The sequence below is a fragment of the Tetrao urogallus genome (assembly GCF_951394365.1).
Source record: "Tetrao urogallus genome assembly, chromosome: 2".
Taxonomy (NCBI): Eukaryota; Metazoa; Chordata; class Aves; order Galliformes; family Phasianidae; genus Tetrao; species Tetrao urogallus.
In genome coordinates, this window is record NC_136814.1 from 76,821,591 (window position 1) to 76,841,211 (window position 19,621).

General features: G+C 35.4%; 1 protein-coding gene across 5 annotated transcripts in view; it reads right to left on the reverse strand.

Annotated features, from left to right (window-relative positions):
- The window catches only part of DOP1A (DOP1 leucine zipper like protein A), a gene marked incomplete at both ends in the record, with an annotated part of 50,342 nt that extends 32,503 nt beyond the window's left edge, over positions 1-17,839 (reverse strand). For 2 of the 5 annotated variants that reach the window (XM_079549904.1, XM_079549902.1), the window contains 13 exons: positions 1,177-1,410; positions 1,820-1,849; positions 2,220-2,334; positions 3,779-3,898; positions 4,539-4,659; positions 6,302-6,410; positions 8,493-8,575; positions 11,228-11,327; positions 12,256-12,354; positions 12,996-13,185; positions 14,683-14,853; positions 16,534-16,715; positions 17,702-17,839. In XM_079549904.1, coding sequence (XP_079406030.1) covers positions 1,177-1,410; positions 1,820-1,849; positions 2,220-2,334; positions 3,779-3,898; positions 4,539-4,659; positions 6,302-6,410; positions 8,493-8,575; positions 11,228-11,327; positions 12,256-12,354; positions 12,996-13,185; positions 14,683-14,853; positions 16,534-16,715; positions 17,702-17,839 — 1,692 coding nt within the window. Of the gene's footprint in view, positions 1-1,176; positions 1,411-1,819; positions 1,850-2,219; positions 2,335-3,778; positions 3,899-4,538; positions 4,660-6,301; positions 6,411-8,492; positions 8,603-11,227; positions 11,328-12,255; positions 12,355-12,995; positions 13,186-14,682; positions 14,854-16,533; positions 16,716-17,701 lie in introns of those variants that run through there. The other 3 variants (XM_079549903.1, XM_079549905.1, XM_079549906.1) reach the window with 3 other exon arrangements.
- Positions 17,840-19,621: the final 1,782 nt, after the last annotated feature.

Here is a 19,621-nt window from a genome sequence, read left to right on the forward strand (position 1 = left end):
ACTGTTTAAAATGGGTTATTTATTAGTAAGAAAATATTTGTCACAAATGTATCACCCAGTTTTAAATCTATTCCTATAAACACATTTTCTGCAAAATAACATAGATTGTTAAGCGTTTTCATGGGCTCTTTCAGTAAGCTTGGCAGATCAACTGATAAAAAACAAGTCTAGTACTGTATGTGGACTTCCAGATATGAAAGAAGTCCACATACTGGACTGTGTTAGAAGTGTAGCCAGCATGTCAAGGGAAGAGATGATTCCCTTCTGTACAGCAGTTTTAATGCCACATCTAGAATACTGTGCTCAAGTTTGTGTACTGGAGGGAGCAATCTCTAACATTTGGAAATCCTCATTAAAATAATCTAACAGTGCAAACAAACTGTACAGAAGAAGTCACGGAATCTTCATTTTTGGAGATACTCCAAACCAAGTTAGATGCGATCCCAAGCAACCCAACCTAGCTTTAAAGTAGAATCCAACTCTGAAATCATTCCTACTTTGAGCAGTGACCCCCATCTATCACTTGCAATCTCAGTCACTGCATGATGTTCCTTTACTTTCTTCAGCCGGATCCGTTGGAGAGGAAGGATTTCAGGGCATGCCACTTCACATACCTGAAGTGGTCTGGTTGCATGGAACACGTTAAACAAAAATGTCGGAAGAGAAATAATTGCTGGTTGATTTGTATCTTCTATTTCTTTATTTGATATTTATTTATTATTCTAAGACTTGACAATAAAACAACAGATAAGCATTAATCTGATGCACATAAAGTGAGTGAGAGGAGAATTAACATGTGCCAGATAGATAAGCAAAGCAGAGAACTCTTTCAAGTCCAGTTACTCTACAAGATCAGACTACTGAAGTGCATCCAGTGAACTTCAAACAGCAGTTTTAGTTAATTACTCTGAAACACTTCCAAATCATAAAATTATATACATGTAATATTAAATCTGGGTAAAAACCCTTAAGAATCAAGACTTTTTTACCACAATGATGTAATTTCTTTTGATGATCCAAATTTTACATGTATATTTCTTTATATTAAGCTAAATCTAATGAAAAATAGTAGTCCAACACTGACTTAGAAAATCCACTTCTCATTAAAGGAAAACAGATGAACAAAAGAAGTACCATTCTTTTTCCCCTGACACTGCTCAATATAACATCACTTACCTTTTTATTTTCCCATTCTTTGATGGAGCTGCTGTGTCCACTAGGAAGCTGCAGTGTACCATCCATACCCGCAGAGAGCAGGGGAGGTTGAACCTTACTAAGGATCTTCGAGCAGAGCCTGAGAGAATCCGTAAGCTCAGACAAGTGCAAAGTGTGAAGATGGCTCGTCAATGCAGAAATCATTCTGAGCAACAGCTGAGGCAAGTGCTCTGTCTGTATTTCAATGTAAGTCTCCTGAAATAGAAATAGAACATCTCAGGTGTTGGAACACAAACTCCATCTTAAAATTATTTGCTATAACAATGTTACTGGCCATCTGATTAACTGTGTTCCAAATGCATTGAAAATTAAAAAAAAAAAAAAAAAAGAAAATGAAAACCTTAACATCTGAGAATAAGAACTACATACTTTCAAAAATTTAGAAAATTAACTTTACAAGCAAGTAACCAACAGATACACTTATTTCTTTCAGAACTGTACATCATGCTCACTACATACATGTTACAATGTATTTTAATAAGATTAAAGAATAACACTATTATTTTAATAACTTTAACATACGAATTTAAGAACAACAACAACAAAAAAGATAAACAAAAGTGTAATAAGTATAAATAAATGAAAAACAGGCTGATTGCCATACCTGACACAGCACTCTCATGCTTCTAGTAGGCTTTGAAATGAGAAAGCAAAGAATTGAAGAAAGACAGTATAGAAAGCAAAACAGTTTCAACAGTCATTGCTACATTAAGCAATGCCAACAGATGATACATTATCATGGCATTTAAAGGAGTCTTAAAGGAAAGTTGTGTATCTAACTGACAAATAAATAGTTACAGAAGACCATGCTTGTAATTAATACAGTGGCATTTTGAGAAAAGAAACAGAGGACAAACAACAACAAAGAAGTTTCAGGTATAAGCATCATAACTTCATTTAAAGATGCCCAACAATTAAATAAATTTAACAAAGCAGATATGCTATTTCCGTAGACTTTAAACATACAGTATTCCAGTACTAGCAACAGATAAAGCAGTTCTTACCAAAGAAACTATATCCAACAAAAAATCCACTAACAAGCAGAAATTTGTCAGGGGCAACTCAGATTGCTCATTACCACCTGCAGGCCCAGTTTGAAGTCTGGCGTGCAATGTCCTCCTGCAAAATTCAAACAAAGTTTAAACGTCATTTTTTTTCTCCTCTTAAATTAACCACATTACTGCAATACAAAGCTGTGCACACCAAAGACAATCCTTAACAGAAAAAGGAGACTCCTTGTTTGTTTGTAAGTACCTCACTTGACCCCGCTGTGACTTCTACTGCAAGCACGCAACCATCCTTTCACTGTAGAAGGGTCTTTATTCATAAAATAATGAAATGCAAGCTGAAGAAAACTGCATTTGTACACCACCACTTACAGCAACATTTAATGCCACAAGCATGGTCACCAATAACAGAATTAAAGGAATGGGGCTACTGAAAATTGTTATTTTGAAGAGATCAAAAGCCAAGGCATTAAAAATTTAAGATAAAAATAACCAAAAATAAAATAAAAGGCCCATGAAGCTTTAAAGCTGCACAAGATGAAAACAAAACAAGCTCATCTGAACATCCACTTCACTGTCAAATACCTGCATTGCTTTACTATCAATAAGATGACTTTTATAATTTAGACAAAACAAAAACATCCTCTGAAAGCGTGTTGCTATCTGAAAATATGATAAAGGATACAAGCAAAACAATTTGTTTCTCCAATTCATTCATGAGGCTGGTGGGATGTAAGTTCAGCCAAAGTTTTGTTCAGCAGTCAAGAAAGCTGCAATGCTTCCAGGTGCAGTCTCACCAGTGCAGAGCAAAGGGACAATCACTTCCCTAGCCCTGGTGGCCACACAATTCCTGATGCAGGCCTGGACACGGACGGCCTTCTTGGCCACATGGGCACGCTGCTGGCTCACATTCACCAGCTGTCAATCACCAACCCTAGCTCCTTTTCTGCCAGGCATCCACTCTTCCTCATGCCCACAGCACTGCATATGGCTGCTGTGACCCAAGTGTTGGACCTAGAACTGAGCCTTGGTGAATGCTGTGACTGGACTCAGCTCACTGATCCATCCTATCCAGATTCCTCTGCAATGAATTCCTACCCTCAAGATCAACAGCCCATCCCCTCATCTAGATCTGGCAAAAATGTTCAACAGAACTGTCTCCAGCACTGAGCCCTGGGGAATGCCACAGGTCAGTTGCAAATGAATCTGAACTTAATTCACGTGGACTCTTTGAGCCTGGTCAATGAGGCAGTTCTTTACCAAACTGTATACTTTTCCAAGCAATGAGCAGCCAGCTTCTCTAGAATACTGTGAAAAACTGTGTCAAATGCTGTACTAAAATTCAGATAAACAACATTCACAGCTTTTCCCTCATCTATTAAGTGGGTCATCTTGTCATAGAAGATAAGCAGGTTAGTCAGACTTGCAGCCTAGATGATCACATTTACATTAGGTTAAATTCTATGATGAAAACAAAAAGAAAAAAAACCCAAACAACTATAAAACAAAAGATAACTTCAATTTTACATACACAGAGAGAAAGTATTATTTCCTACCTACAACACTCTTCAAACCAACGAGCAATGTAATCCCACATATAATAAGGCTCAAAGGAATTGAATAGGAGATTGGCAGTTTTGATCAATTCTGCTGTTTTCTTGTTTTCCCTCAGTTTGCTAAAAGAAAATAAAAGAAATATTTAATATTTTTATGCTTCATTTCTGAGTTACTTAACCACACATAAAGTTCATCCACCAACAATTGATACTGATGAATCACCATCTCCCCCAGCTCCAACCCTGTCTTAGAGTTCAGTACAGCAGTAGGCCCAGTACACCCATGTCTCTGTATGGTTGCTAGCCTTCCTGTCTGTTTTCTCATTATCTCTCCCATAGTTGTTTCTTCCACACTTGGGGCTTCCCTCTTCTGCATTTTAAGACAGACATCAGAAACCTTAAAATACTTTTTATACTTCTCTCTATCTTCAATTTTATTCTATGATACAGCCAGCAAAAATACTGAATTTCAGCTGTATCGAGCAAACATTTTTGTCATGGAAAAAAGAAAAAAAAAAAGGACTAAATTTCATTGTAAAAATTGAAGAAAAAATAAAACAGAAAAAAAAAAAAAGCAATATCCCTGCAGACCTTAGCACAGAGCACAGAAGTTGCAATTGCTATCAATAGAACCCATATCAGAAAGAAAACAAGGTCACAGTCTCACAGGCTTTGCAATCATGGCCTAGATACAGCATGCTTTCAGACACAAAAAGGCTTTTTTTTTTTCAATACAAAATACATTCCACGTATCATTCACCTGCTCAGCTGCGTGTGATCTTTGTTGAAAGAAGGCTCTGCCTGAAGCTCCAGCTCTGTTTTGCACTGTGTATATAATGTTCGAAATACTTCAATCAACACATCCTCTAGGATGGCAGGGCCTAAAGAGAAATACCAGCAATTATAGTCTTCTCAGTTATAACACCATAGCAATCCACATGTGAAACTTAAATAATTAGCTAGCTGTGGTTACTGAAACCACAAAATTCCTTTCGTTCAATTTCATAAACTATATACATTTCAGAAAGGTTTTGTTTGTTTGTTTGTTTGTTTTTTGCTTTCCAGAAATAACCAGGCAATTACAATAACCAGAACTATAACAAATCACAAGAGAAATTTTTTCCCATATGTATACAATGATTGCTTGCACACAAACACGTCTAGTTCAAAAGCAAAACACATTAGCATAGCTCATGTTCAAGCAGACTCCCATATATTATTAGCTTCATTGAAATGTGACTTCATAGATTCCTAATCAGAGGTAGTTTTTAAACAACTATTTTGGAATACCTGCTCAGAAGCTAACTCATGCTGTTAATATACAAAAAATATACTCAAACATTTTAAACCAAATTATGCAAGATAAAACATTCTGAACATTTTCCTTTTAAATTGAGGCATGTTTTGTTTAATTCCAGATAGAAATATGGGATTTTTTTTTTCTTTTAAATACCATCTGCTGAGATAAACTCTGAATTTTAAGGGGAAAAAAAAATTAACAAACAACTCTTCTGAGATCAGTTGATTAGTTCAAAAAGTGATCCTGATGAAATATTTGCTTTCTGGTCATGTCATTTAGCCTCATTTAACTGCCTTCAGTGACAGTACGATCACTGAGTCAAGCTGAAATCTCACTAGCTTCTTCTGTGTCACTTTGCTGAAAGAATTCTCAGAGTGTCACTTACCTTATGAAAACTTCATGTGCACATTGCCTCTCAAAAAATAAACTGGCCCCAGAAAATACAAACTGACCCCAGAATTCAAAAAGTATCAGGAAGACAACATGTTCTTGTCAGATATTTTGTTCTTGGTAGTCTGTCTTAACCACTTTCTTTTCAGGTTGCACCCTTACAAGTGATGCATTTTTAAGCTTTTATTACTCTACCCTCAAATCTTAGGGCACACACAGAAAATTCTGCTAATTTTTAGTCACCTTTAAAACTGTTGTAATAAAAAAAGGCTTAATTGTTGTCAGTTCTTTCATCTTACCTACTTTCATTCTCAATCCTTTGCACTTACCTGCTGAAAACTGCATGTTAACATTTAAAACAGTGAAAAACAAAAATAAAAATGAAGTAATACTTGCTTCCTTACAGATAGTAATTCTGTAATGAAGTGTTTTGTCGCTAATATCTCTGATCTCTACGTGTACATTAGCAGAATGACCATATTGTTCCCAAAAGCAACACCCGAGATTTAAAACAGTAAAGTCACTATTTAAATAAAGAAATGAGAAATAGTGTATTTGCATTTCTTTCAACATGCTTTTTTTCTGCCTATGACTTCAGCTTTCTGTTCCCTGTGGTGAACGTAGAAGAAAATGACTTTGAATGAGGATAAATCTAACAACCACATTAAATAATTGGCTTGGAAGATCTAGAAATCCAGCTAACCAGCTGATACTAATGCTGTCATTAGGAATACAGCTTTGTTTTAAGTTGAGCAACAGAAGAAAAAAAAAACAACAGTGATGCCAAGTCATGTAAAACAAAATAAAGACTAGAATAGGAAAATGAAAATTACCCAGTTCAGGCTTATCCAGCAAACTGATAAGAATTCGAAAAGGCTTTAAGTCTTGCATTAACGTGCTTTCTTCTCCATGTCCGTTAACTTGTAATATTCCAATCATGGCCTACGAAGAACAATAGTGTAAGAGAGAAAAGAAAAACCAAACAGAAAACAGTTTTTGAAGAAATCAGCAGGGCTGCAGATAAATGGAAAACTCTCAGTACTGGAAACCATTATCCCACTGCAGCTCATTGTCTCCAAGTTTTAACATTCTCTCAGTTTTGCCAAGGAGATAAAATTCTCATCTACAGAAATATTAACAAGTATATACCACAAGTCAAAAGAAAATAGAGAACACCCAGTAACATATTTTAAATACGTAACATCTCACAGCTTCCTAAAAATAAAAAAGACAACAAGAAAAGTAATGAAGAAACTCGTTGAGAATGTAAGGTAGGCAGATGTAGAATTTAAGGAAGAAATTAAAAAACAATCTATCCATCTATCCCACAAAAATCTATGTTGTACATCACTTTCTTGACTAAGTTGAAGAGACAACAACGACAATTTCAAAACAAACAGAAAAACTGAGTTTCTGCACTGAAGCAGTTTAGAGTACAAGCTGTAGAACTAAAAATAGCCCAACTAAACTGCTACAGACTCAGTTCAGTTTTCTCTGTTGCTGACATTCTTTTTTTCATTTATTTATTTATTTATTTTACAGCTTCTGAAGAAGAGAAAGAAGGAAGAGAGGAAATGAGGCAGGAAAACAGATTCAGCTTTTATATCCACTATAAATCAGGTGGTATAAGCCAATATCTTGAAAGAGAAATCTTTTGTACTGCAATGTGCCTTTGGAAGGTCAGAATTCTCATTACATTATCTCAGTGAATAAGATGGGAGGAATAAATGAATAAGAAGACATATAGAGAAGGCAGCAAAAAAGAATAATGTTTTTGAAATCTTCTCAAAGACAGCAAATGGTTTTTACAAGGCATATGTAATTCATATTATGTAGACCAAACAATTGCTTTTGATGTCATGAAAACGATTTAAAGCAAAAAATATAAGACAATGATCATTGCCAAAAATTGTCACTTCCCAATCTAGTGTAACAGTAAGGCCTGCTTAAAGATCTACATCAACTCTACACTGCTTGTAGTTTTTTCAGACAGGAAAGCTTTTACGACACTAAGACACACATACAGATTTAGAAGGACAATCAGAACTTTCTAACAAGTGCCAAAAAGATGCTAAAAGCCTACCAGATTTTGTATAGAAAGAAAATTGTGAAGAATTTCTGAATTATCTGCCACAGGAGGCAGAAAGATGACAAGAAAAAGATGAGAGAGGGCCAGCAATGTCCTTGCTTCATTAGAATTCAGGTCACTTTCTCATCAGTAAAACAGCAGATCTCATTAACTTCATTTTAAACTGGAAGTGCTCATTCTCCACTGGATTTCACCTTTAAGTTGTTGAGAGCTAAATATGCTTTTGTCAGCAAATCAGATTGAAATCCTCATTGTAATTCCTATACATAGTACTGCAATTCTTACTATCAGAAAAATTCCAACTGTAACAATTTGCCTTAATAAGAAAACTTCTACCTGATTTAAAGATCAGGCACAGCATCTTGAAAGACATCTGTATCCTCCAATTACTGTGAGAGAAGTAACACCAGTCCTTGAGACCTGGTAAACTCAGCACATTTAGCAAGGTTTTAAGGGTCAAACAGCATGACAGTCAACTATTCCTAGCTATCAATGGATATCAATGGACAGCCACAAGAACCTTCTCCTTGCCTAGAGGGAAAGAAGATCATTTATGCCCAGGCCTTCTGAGGAATGTTTACCTAATCAAAATTTTATGATTCCCAAAATATAGGAATTTTCTGAATCTACATCAGTGAAAATAACTCCCCAGTTCTGTCTTGTTATGTGTTGGGCTTATAATCAAATATCTTTCATGTGTGCTGCTTTCATGGAAGAATAGGACAGGCAAGAATCTAATATTTGTCCTGATCATACCATCATTTTAAAGAATGACATTACCTTATATTTATTACGTGTTTCATTGAGATGGTTTCAGAAGAGGAGGACAAAATACCACAGTAAGACAGAAATTGAAACGTCAACTCAAAAGACAAAAATAGTAACTTTGATCATTATCTACTTCTATGTGCTACGATAAAATACTGTATGCCTACCTGGACTAACATTTCCTTAGAGAAGGTGTTGAAATAATAAGTAGCATGCTCCTCGGGATTGCTGTGCCTTGTACTTCTGGGTCCTATAAGGGCACCATTGTTATCAAAACCTTAAAGGAAACAGAAAACAAGGCAATAAATACTTGTCTCTTAATAGAATATTTTGTCAATTTCTTTAAACTACAAATCAACACACTAGCACTGATAACTTACCAAGGTGATGTCCAAGTAATGTTGGCAAGAGAGAGATGATTTAAAAGAGTTTAATATAGGAACTAATTGATACTTCCATACAAGCAGTTTGCACACAAGTTACAGAATTTAGCTTCACACAACACCACCAATCAAATTACTTATCACACAAAATAAGTGTCCAAAGCCTGCATAGTTTTAGGAAAACACTCTAAGACTATGTCTCATAAGAATATATCAGTATTAATAATAAGAGAACACAGAATTTGGTATTTTAAATATAAATAGATAATCACTAAAAACACTCTGATATGACTAAAATACCTATACAGAGAGAATATTAGTCATCTACTGATCATTCATATTCCAAAAAAGCAACTTTATTATTATAAATTTAAAAGAAGATAAACTTTCGCTTTGAAAGGTTTCTAAATTTTACCAATTTATTTTATTATTTTTTCTTTTTTCAGAAGAACCAAGTGAATATTTACTCCATTCCTCAGTTCTTGTTCAGAATTAACCCCCCCCCAAAAAAAAAACCACCAAAAACAAGGAAGGAAAGCCTAAGAAGATTAATTCCAACTTAAAACAACCATTGTTATCAATGGTTAAGCTAGCATGGGTTCAAAGAGACAGAATGTCATATTTACACCTAGAGACATAAGACATCTCCAGCTATAAAACAATAAGGACAAATAGCCAACACCAGAATTAAATAATCTCATGCAGAATATAAGAGTTAAGAGAGTCCTCAAATATAACCAACTCCTTTATGCACACACAAAAAGGAGCACAACATCAAAAAAAAAAACAAGCATAGCCATATTGTCATTTACTCTCTCTAAAGATACACAAAATGGAGGTACCAGCAATTCATAAAACAGGACCAGAAAAATTCATTTTGAAACCTTTTTCTGAAGTTTCAGCATTTTTCTGTGGAGATAGCTGTAGAAACTTACACAACTGAAAAAACACTGATTTTTAAAAAAGCATGAATTATCTTCTTCAATGACAGTAGATGATACATCTAATCCCCCAAACTTAGCTGAAATGTTGGTACAGTGCTTAATTTGGGAATTACTGTTCTCTAAGTTGGATAATGTAGGTATCTGAATGCATGATTGTGCATTTCACTGTCATTCTTCAGAAGATGAACACTTTGCAAGTCACAGACTTCAGAAGTTATTAAGGCATTAATAAAGATTTTAGCTGAAGTTAGTATACCTAGTGGTATCCATTTGGCAATAAGTTATGTGAATTTGAAACACAGTATTAAAAATAAACAATCTATTTAGTTCTATAAACAGCAAAACTAAAGAAATACAGAAAGATTTTTTTTTCATGTTAATCCATTAAATCCCTGCAACTTCTTCTGCAACAAAACTAATTCCCATATACAAAATTTTGCTGATCTCATCCCTCCCTTACTACTTTCAGTTCTCTCTTTCATGTTCTCCGACTATTTACCCACAAGCCACCTGCCTTTCATGTCATATCTACCAGCTGGGAAATATACAACAGTTGCTGGGAAGGGCTCTGGATAGCCTGAGAAGCTCATAAGTATTGGCTGGTGAGCTGGAAAGCTAAACAAAAAAGGTAAAAGCAGAACATGAAACAGTTTTCCCTCCAGTTTTCCTCCACTCAGTCTCCAGATTCTATGACAGTTTCAAGAACTTACATGTCAGAGGTGCTGACTTCCATATTTAAGTGCTCTGACAGTGATCATAAGGAAAAATAGGCCAGCTGCATGCAACCACCAATTTCATTTTCTCAAAACAAGACTGAATAAAAGTAATTTTTTTAAAAAAAGTTTTCTCGTTTTCTAAATATTACCCAAAGCAATTACTGAAATCTTCCAAACATCTCTTCTTCTCTATCACTCTTTTTTGACTATCATCTGCTTTCATAGAAAAGAATAAACACGTATTACATTAGTAATCTATCATTTGATAGAAGTGAAAGTGTCTGTCATGTCATCAGTCCATTTGCACTCCCAGAAAGGGGTTGAAGTTCTGTATTAGCACCTTGAAGACCAATTAAAGTGATTGGTGATTTGTTAATTCAACCACACAAATATTTAACAAAGCCTGAAGCTAAGGTTTGCATATTTAGTCCTCCATCAATATATTATCAACACATTTTGACACTGTTTTACTTTCATCCCCTCTCTTTCCTACTATGCTCCAACTGTCCGATGCTGTAATGCCTGTTATCAATTCTTCCATTGTAAGATCTTAGGGAGACAAAACTTGCCTTTCAATGTCCGCTTATGCAGGCCTATTACACTGGAATTTCTTCCCATATAACCACTGCTACAAGAAAATGCACAAATAATTTATGTAACAGGAAGCAGTTCCAGAATGACATTCTTCATTTGTTATGCCAACAGAGAAGGATGCTGCTTTTCTTCCTAACAATACAAAAGATATTTCCCTTTTCCAATAATCATTTTCTCCGTAACACAAAATGCAGCCAATGGACAAATGATTTTTCTCCAACTTTCAGTCAAAAATAAAACAAATTACCTAATAAAACAAACCTACCCAGCAGCCATGCATAAAGCCTTCGGTTGAGTGACATATCCCTGCGCAGTACCACATGTAGGGCTGCTGACAAAATTCTGATCATGTCGGGACGCGTTGCCTGAAGAAGTTGGAAACATGACTCAATTTAATTATGAAAAGTAACACTTTTTCTAATCTGGCAGCTTAGCATATACAAAACCAGTTAATTTAATGTTCCAGTATGCAGTTATTATTTGAATAGACTCTTAGTAATAGCATGCACCCTTTATGAACAGCAAAAATACTTGACTTCATTAACAACTCATTTTTTTCTAATTAATGAAAATACCTTGTAAAAAATCCTATGAAGCAAATTACACTAACATCTAGTTAAAAAATTAAAAAGCTATTTAAAATTCTTTAGTCTCCCCATTGTTGTTTTTGAAGGCTTTTGTAAATCTTAATATTAAAATCAGAAATAAGCATCCTAGTATCTAAACAGACACACAACATACTCATGTAGCAACTGATAATGCGAACAGTTCCATAAAGCAAGAACACAGCTCTTTTTACAGCAAAGTAAGAAATTCCCATCATTTCTGAGAAAGTATGAATCAATTTCATGTGCATATATTAAAAAATAATAATTGAAAAAAAAATGAAGAAGAGACCTTATATCAATAAAAATTCATCTTTAATTCTCTCATGTTCTGAAGCACTTATTCTAAAAAGATCAACTTTAACTGCTTTTCAACACTTAAGAACTGAAAACAGAACATGAACAGGTAACTTGTTTGCAGACGAAATTAGGACAAACTAAAAGCTCTTGATTAACACGACATTGGGTTTGTGGACACAAAAGTTAAAAGATAATGCATAAAGTTAGAAAGAACAAGGGCCAAGATCATGACGTGAGAATAACCAAATCTATCAGAGCAACTCTTACACATGAATCTATTCAATCATGGAATAAATCGTTAATAAATATTTCTAAATGCTGCTAATAATTAAGCAGTAGAGTACACTTAGGAGTCTGCTAATTAGTATCTCTTATATTAATAGCCTACCTGGCTCATATGGAAAGGAAAACAAAAAAGGATAAGGTCCAGCGTGCTCCGTTGTACTAGAACACTGGTATCCTGCACTGATGTGCTTACTGCTTCCACCTGAAGTAACAGAATTGTTGCAAGTAGATGTAACTGAACATTCATAAAATAAAAATAGTCACTTATAAATACAGTGATATGTATAACATAGCTATTTTTAAATAATTTTGAATAATTACACAAGATAAAAACAGAAATAGTTATTTTATCACTGAATCATAGAATGGCCTGGGTAGAAAAGGACCATCATGATCATCTAGTTTCAACCCCCCTGCTATGTGCAGGGTCACTAACAACTAGACCAGGCTGGCCAGAGGAAACACAATCAATAGATTCCATGAACTATATAAGCACTAAATTTTTGCTCTAAAGCAGCAGTATATTAAAGGACAAAACAACACTATACATTCTTCAAAAATACAAAAAAAACCCACATTTTTAACTGATGAGTAACGCATGGACAGCTTTACACAAAACCTAAGCAGTTCTGAAACATTAATTCAGCTTTGCAACATTTATCATACCCCCGAAACATCACTTCAATTGGAGGCAGAACAAATAAATGCACTTTTTTTTTTTTTTTAATTTATTATTTTCAAAGGCTATATTCAAAGATACAGAAGACATTTAAGCCACTCTGGAAGTATGTTATTACATAACCAAGCCTAACACCGATGTTAGTGGTGTCAATAAAACATTACCATTAATTCAATATCACTGCCAATTATATAGAGTTGATCTTCCATTGAAAGCTTCCTATTCAAATGGGAGAGAACGTAAGTGATTCCAGGCAAGCGAACCGCAGGGCTTGTGAGAAGACTACCCCAGAGAGCACTATAGAACGCCGACTGATCCACAGCTGAGGCAACCTTCTCCAACAGAGTGTTTGTTCTACAAAATAAAGTCATCAGCTGAATTAGGTCATGCATCACAGTCCTTGCCACTATCCCCAACTCTAATAAATAAATAATCAAGTCTTACAAGAAGACTAACACTGTATTTTGGGTGGCTGATCATGTTCTGAACCACTGAATGCAACCTGGACACAATGATCTAACCTAGCAAGCCAGCCGGGCTTACAAAATGCTTCTGCTTGCCTACAGAAAGTCTAACTATTCCTCGTGTTCAAACAGGTTTTTCATCTGCTACTTAAGGCAACTGTTGCTAAACACAGAACAGGAGAGCACATCTACTTAAGGATGCAGCTTTTTGTTCCCTCCTTCCTTGCACCAAGCACTTCTGGCAGTAGTGCATAACAACCATTTGAGCAAGAGCAATCCCTTCCATTACCTTCATTTCTGCCATCTCCTGTGGCACCTTCACACAACTATGACAGACCTGGGAGGCAAGCAAACTGCCCCCCACCCCCCCCATCGGAGAGTAATGGAAACTACGTAGCAAAGAAGTAGCCCCTTACCCACTAAAATAGGTATACCAACTACACTGTATCTACAGGAAAGAGGTACTGTTACGATTGTGCTTCATGTACAAGTTGAAATACCCCAGCTTCTGGAGCTCCAAGCAACATTCTTGGAAATACCCAGAATATGTAAGCACATTAACAATTCCACCAACACAATGACTTGGAGTGCAACTCATCCTTTGCTTTGTTAGGATCCCAGTGTACCAGACATTATGGTTAAGATACCCAGAAAGCCTAAGCCCACTTAAAGTAAGAATTATTACCTCCCAGGCCACTGTGCTCAAAATATACTAATAACCTATGCAGACATGTGGATCATTGCTGTCTGACTCTAATGTAGGTGTTTTAATGATACTTTAGATATGGTAAAGAATAAATCTTAACAACAGAAGCTTGGGCTGCGTCCTGAATTCAGTTACATATTTTGTACTATGACTACAGCAAATATAACTTCAGTGGAAAGAAACAAGCAGTAAGTTCACAGAATCCCAGGACGGCTAAGGCTGAAAGGGTCCTGTGAACATGTGGTCCAGGCAATGTCCAAGCAAGGATACCCAGAGCAGGGTGCAAAGGAACACATCAAGACAACTTCTGAAGAGCAACAAGGAAGAGACTCCACAGCCTCTGGGCTCTCTGAGCCAACAATCCATCACCCACACAGTAAACAAGTGCTTCTAGACTCTAGACTGCTTCTCTAGTTCCTAACATGCTATACATCTCCAGAACTGAATTATAACACTAAGTCTACTTAATGTCAATTCTCTTTCAACATCAGGAACAATTAACAGTTAATCTATCATAAGTAATGTTAGGCATCTTCCATCGTAATGCTCAGTTGCAATTAATATGACTGAATGAAACTAAATGTCATCTCTTAAAAAAAAAAATAAAATCTACAAATATGTAATGAAAAGTTGCAAGAAAAATAATCAGTCATACTGCTTTATTAGCATATCCATTCTTACCTTTCATAGTATTCTGACCCCTCCTCTAAACCAGGCAGAATTCCAGTTAACAGTCCTTGCAGACCTGGTTTCAATGTTTTCCCCAGAGGGAGGTAGTAAATCTCATACAGACTCAGCAACGTTGGCTTGACAGACATAGCGGCATTGGCAAGGAGTGGAAATAGCCCAGAACTGTGGGGAAAAATTTCTATATACATATATATATATTTGGAAATTGCACAAGTGAGACAGATAAACTGTTTACAATGAAATACTTAAAGGAAAAAAAAAGTTTTTGAGTTTAACTTGAAAAATCAAAGTTAATGAAAGCTACAAATATAATCAGCTAAATAAAGGAGAGCTTTCTAGATACTAAAAACATTTTTGCTATTGGTACTAAATATAACAGATGATTACAAACAACATCAGTAATCAAAGATGTGTGCATATAAATGCAATCTTCAAAATCATTGAAGACTGATGTTAAGAGACTGAAGACCCTTGTCTCAAGCTTTTTTTTTTTTAATTCCTCTTCAAACTGCTCATTCATCCTCTTCTCTACGTGTCATAAAAGATATTCCTGAAGATCTACTATTAAAAATCACTCTGGATTTTGGATACAAATTTTATATGTTACAGAAAAATGAAAGTCTTTGCAAATTGCAGAATTGTGTAATTTATTTTTGCCTTTATCTATAGGAAATGCTGCCTTATGATTCTCAACTGGTTTGTTTTTCCAACAGAAAAGGCCTTTTTGTTCAATTAAAACACTATTGCACAGTCTTCCTTTGTAAGGCTACTACTCATCCTTCAAGATCCTTAGACACTGTCATTCTGCTTACATGAAAAATACTGGAATCTTTGATAATGCAATAATGTAAATGTCTTAGTCTCCCCCCAAGCATCAGCAACAATGGCTCTTAGTTACATTACACAAGGTAGCATTTTTCTCTGTCCTAGAACTTGTTGTTACTGAGATACTGCAGCTACTGAAATCAAAGCACAAACAAAAAAAAAATATTGAGCTACAAGTTCAAAAAAAAAATCAAAAAACACCAACCAACATAGAACTGAGATTCTTCCTTCCAAAAAAAAAAGCAACTATTTGTGAGCATATTGCCCATGCAAGACAGAATAGCTGAATGTGAAGTATACAATTTGTTTCCAAACATTAGTATACACTTCTGCTACCTCACCAGAATTCTGTTTTAATTCTACAGATTCTCAAATTGATGAAATTTCAATCTTTAGGGATAGCTGAAAATTAAAATCCACATGTGACTCCGTGTGTGCACACATATATTGATTTCTTGCATATAACTAGCTGACATCCTGCTTTTCATCTGACAGAAACTGCTGGAAGTTTGGGAATCAGAATGTTTTCACAACACTTTCTTTTCAAGGTTCTTTCACCTTCGTTATCTTCAGTCCTAGAGACTGACAGTAAGATGTTTGGTACTTGCCCAGCATTCTAGCAAAAGAAGCAGTCTTCCTGTACCACTGCTTTGATTGCTCGGAAGAGTAAATTTCTCATAATAAGCTACACTCAAGTAATGGAAAAAAAGTAAATACATTGAAATAAGTTTTAATACTTCAATTGCTGAATATATTTGCACAGCTTTGTTTACTTCAGTGAAGAAAAAATAAATTCCAGGTTTCTTAGCAAAATAGAGCTTGTTCCCAGGAAAATTTAGGCAACCTGTATGTCTTCTGATATACAGTATTCAGAAGAACAGTATTACACAAACATCAGCAACTTGAGAAGAAGAAATTGCTTGATTCTTGCCATATAACAAAGCAGTACTATTAACATAAAATGCAGAAGAGAATTTCAATGACACATTTGGAACAGAGTTCCTTAAACTGAAATACCTGTAGAGGAAAAGATCTTTGGCCAAACGTTTGGGCCCAATGATTTTGAAGATGATTTCATACGTTTCAAGAGCCTTCCGATGAACTCCACCTGGCAAAGCTGGATGAAGGCATTGTGCTAAGCGCTTTCCTATAGTCAGCTTTTTAGGAACTACCTGGTACTTTGCATTGTTCTGTAGTACCTGATAAACAAATCAGTACATTAAGAAAAACAGAACAAAACAGGTAAGTTAAACATCATATGCATATTTTCCAAATTAGTTCCCAAACATGGCCACTAAGTCACAATACACAGCAAACCAATCTTTCAAGATGTACTTTGAAGCTTTTTCTTTGCAATGCCTCCCACTTGTACAAGACATTTGCTACAACCAAGGCATTTAAAACTTCACTTGCAACAGGCTCCACACTTACAGCTTATTTGCTTAATTTTTCCAGGCCTTTTCGGCCACAATCATGCTGTGGCAGTTCAGGATAAAAACAACAGTTTACATTCATCAAATACACTGCCAGTAGCTCAGAGAGAAGTACTAAAATTATCCCCCCCAAAAAACTCACAACAGAAAGGTTCAAAACTGCCATAAAGCAAGGCAACACATAAGTTTACCGCTGTCTAAAACTGCATGAACACTTCAAGACAGATTCATATTTCTGTCCTTTTATTTTTTGTTCCAAATATCATAGCTTTCTCTATGAAAGGCAGAGTTTATACAAAGGAACTATCTCACTGACGCTGCCAACAGTATTGTTGATCTTGATTTTCCACAGGATTAAAAGCACAATATATAATTGCTTCAGATCTGTATTTTTCTGTTCCAAATTCTGTACAGCTTCACATTGGTAAAAAGTGCACATGTAAAGGGAACTTCATAACCCTGACTGAAGATGCCTAGAAACTCCTGAACAGACTGATCAGAACAAGATCTTTCAGAACCTGAACACCTAAATAGCTATTAAAGACCACACTGATAGTACACGTTGAACATACTATTGGCATGAATCAGAATAGCATTCTCTGGTCAACAAATGGTTTACAAATTCTGTAACTCAGAATATTAAAATATTTATATTTAAACAGGCTTCTATCTTTCAAAATATTACCCTATTATACACTCCTTGTCAATTCCTGATTTTCTTTTTTTTTCCCAAGGACACCCAATGGCCATACCTTGTTCAGCTTTCCAAGTGCTGATATTAAATCTGCCCATTCACTGGAATATTCAAAGTTCTTCAGTGCTTTGTCAACTGCTGCTACATAGTTTCTGTACTTGGAATCTGTCAGTAGCTCCAGCTCTTCTGTGTTCATCCTCCCACAGTCCCACTAGAGACCAGCTTGTAATTCATGTACAATCATTACCTATTCAAAACACATAAGCAAATCAAAACACAGACACGTTACTAAAACAATTTTGTTCAGAGAACAAGACATTTTCCTCATGAAAGGCATGACAGAAATATCAAACTGAAGTTAGGCTATTTACAGCAAATCCTACAAAAAAGCATACATACTGCCCACAAATATTTAAAACATATCCTAAAGAGTGCACTTGGAACCAAATCTTCGTAAAAAATAAGAGACATTTGGAAAATTAATGCCTTGCCCCTCGCCCCAAAAGCTGTTTATTCTAAACAATACAAGAGGATTCTTATTTTATTTTTCCCCACCCCTGAGTACATCAGCAGAAGGAAAACCAAACAAAACAGAAAGAATACCTACAAAAAACCAAAAAACCACCACTCTGCCACAACTCAGCCCTTCTGAAAACAGAGAACACCATTTTATTTATTTTAGAATTACTTCCAAGTAGAAGACTGAAGCACACACATTAGGACACACATTATTCTGAAGTACTTTCATGCCTCAACCCATCTACAACGCTCATATTCCAATTCAGAAATACCACCCTACTTAGTATTTTTAATTATCATTCACACACACCAAAAATATAAGCCTAGGAGTGCCCTGTAATCAGAGGCTTTTGAAATTTTCCCTGTATATTTTAATGCCACGTTATTTACATGAGGCAATTAAGATGTTCTATTTTGTGAAACAGCACCTCGTAAATAATTTATGTCCTATGAAAGTATTTCATGAAATTCCAATCACTATTTTTATTTTTTTTCCCCTCTCTCTCTCTCTCTCCCCCCCCACACACACACCACACACACACACACACACTTTTAATACTACTTCAGTCTCGAGCACTTACAATCTATAATGAGAAATTCAGTTCTAGCATTTCTATGAAAGGAGACTTTTGAGTCCCTTTTAACTGAAGCCATTTGGGAACTTCCTGTTATTAAACTTCAGAAAAAGACTTCACATCCAACAAATGCTGCTCTCCTCTGTCTCGATTAAAGGAATGCACAAAGAAAATTGCATGTTGTTTTTATCCGCAGATGAAACAACCACCATGAATTAGCAATAACAATAAAGAAACTGCATTCACAAGACTGCCTACCAGGTACGATAAATAGAAATCATGCTGAAAACAACAGTTTCAGTGAGATCTTTCACCGTGAAAGAAGAGCCAGCCTCATTGGCACCAATTCTGCAAGCAGCAGCACGGCAAAATTGTGGCAATGTTTGAAATTAAAAATGTCTATGAAATAACAGAGCAGAAACACTAGCAGAAATAAAAAGTGATATTCTGATTTCTGGTGGTTCTACAGCTGAGGGATATAAAACCATATTTTTTAATTCTATTAGGTAAAGTTCAAGGTTTTGAATGAGTTCAAGATGACTAAAAATTAAATTTGTATTATTTCATGTAATAAATATGTTGTACAACATAGATCCAAATCACATACATACTTTTTAACCTTCTGTCATATATTATCAGTTTAAAACTCCTTATGAAGACACAAAATCCTTACATTCATATTTTATCTACTCCTCCCTTCAAGCAACACTCTGCCCAAAACAGCATGCTATCTCCTAACTTCATCAATAGCTTTCATAAGAGCTCGTTGCCATCTAAACATTGAAGCCTTGGGATCAACTGCTTGGTATTTGCAGCTACCTGAAAGCCAACTCTTAACCAAGTTCTTACAAAAACCCCCAACACTACAAACTACAGTGTTACTT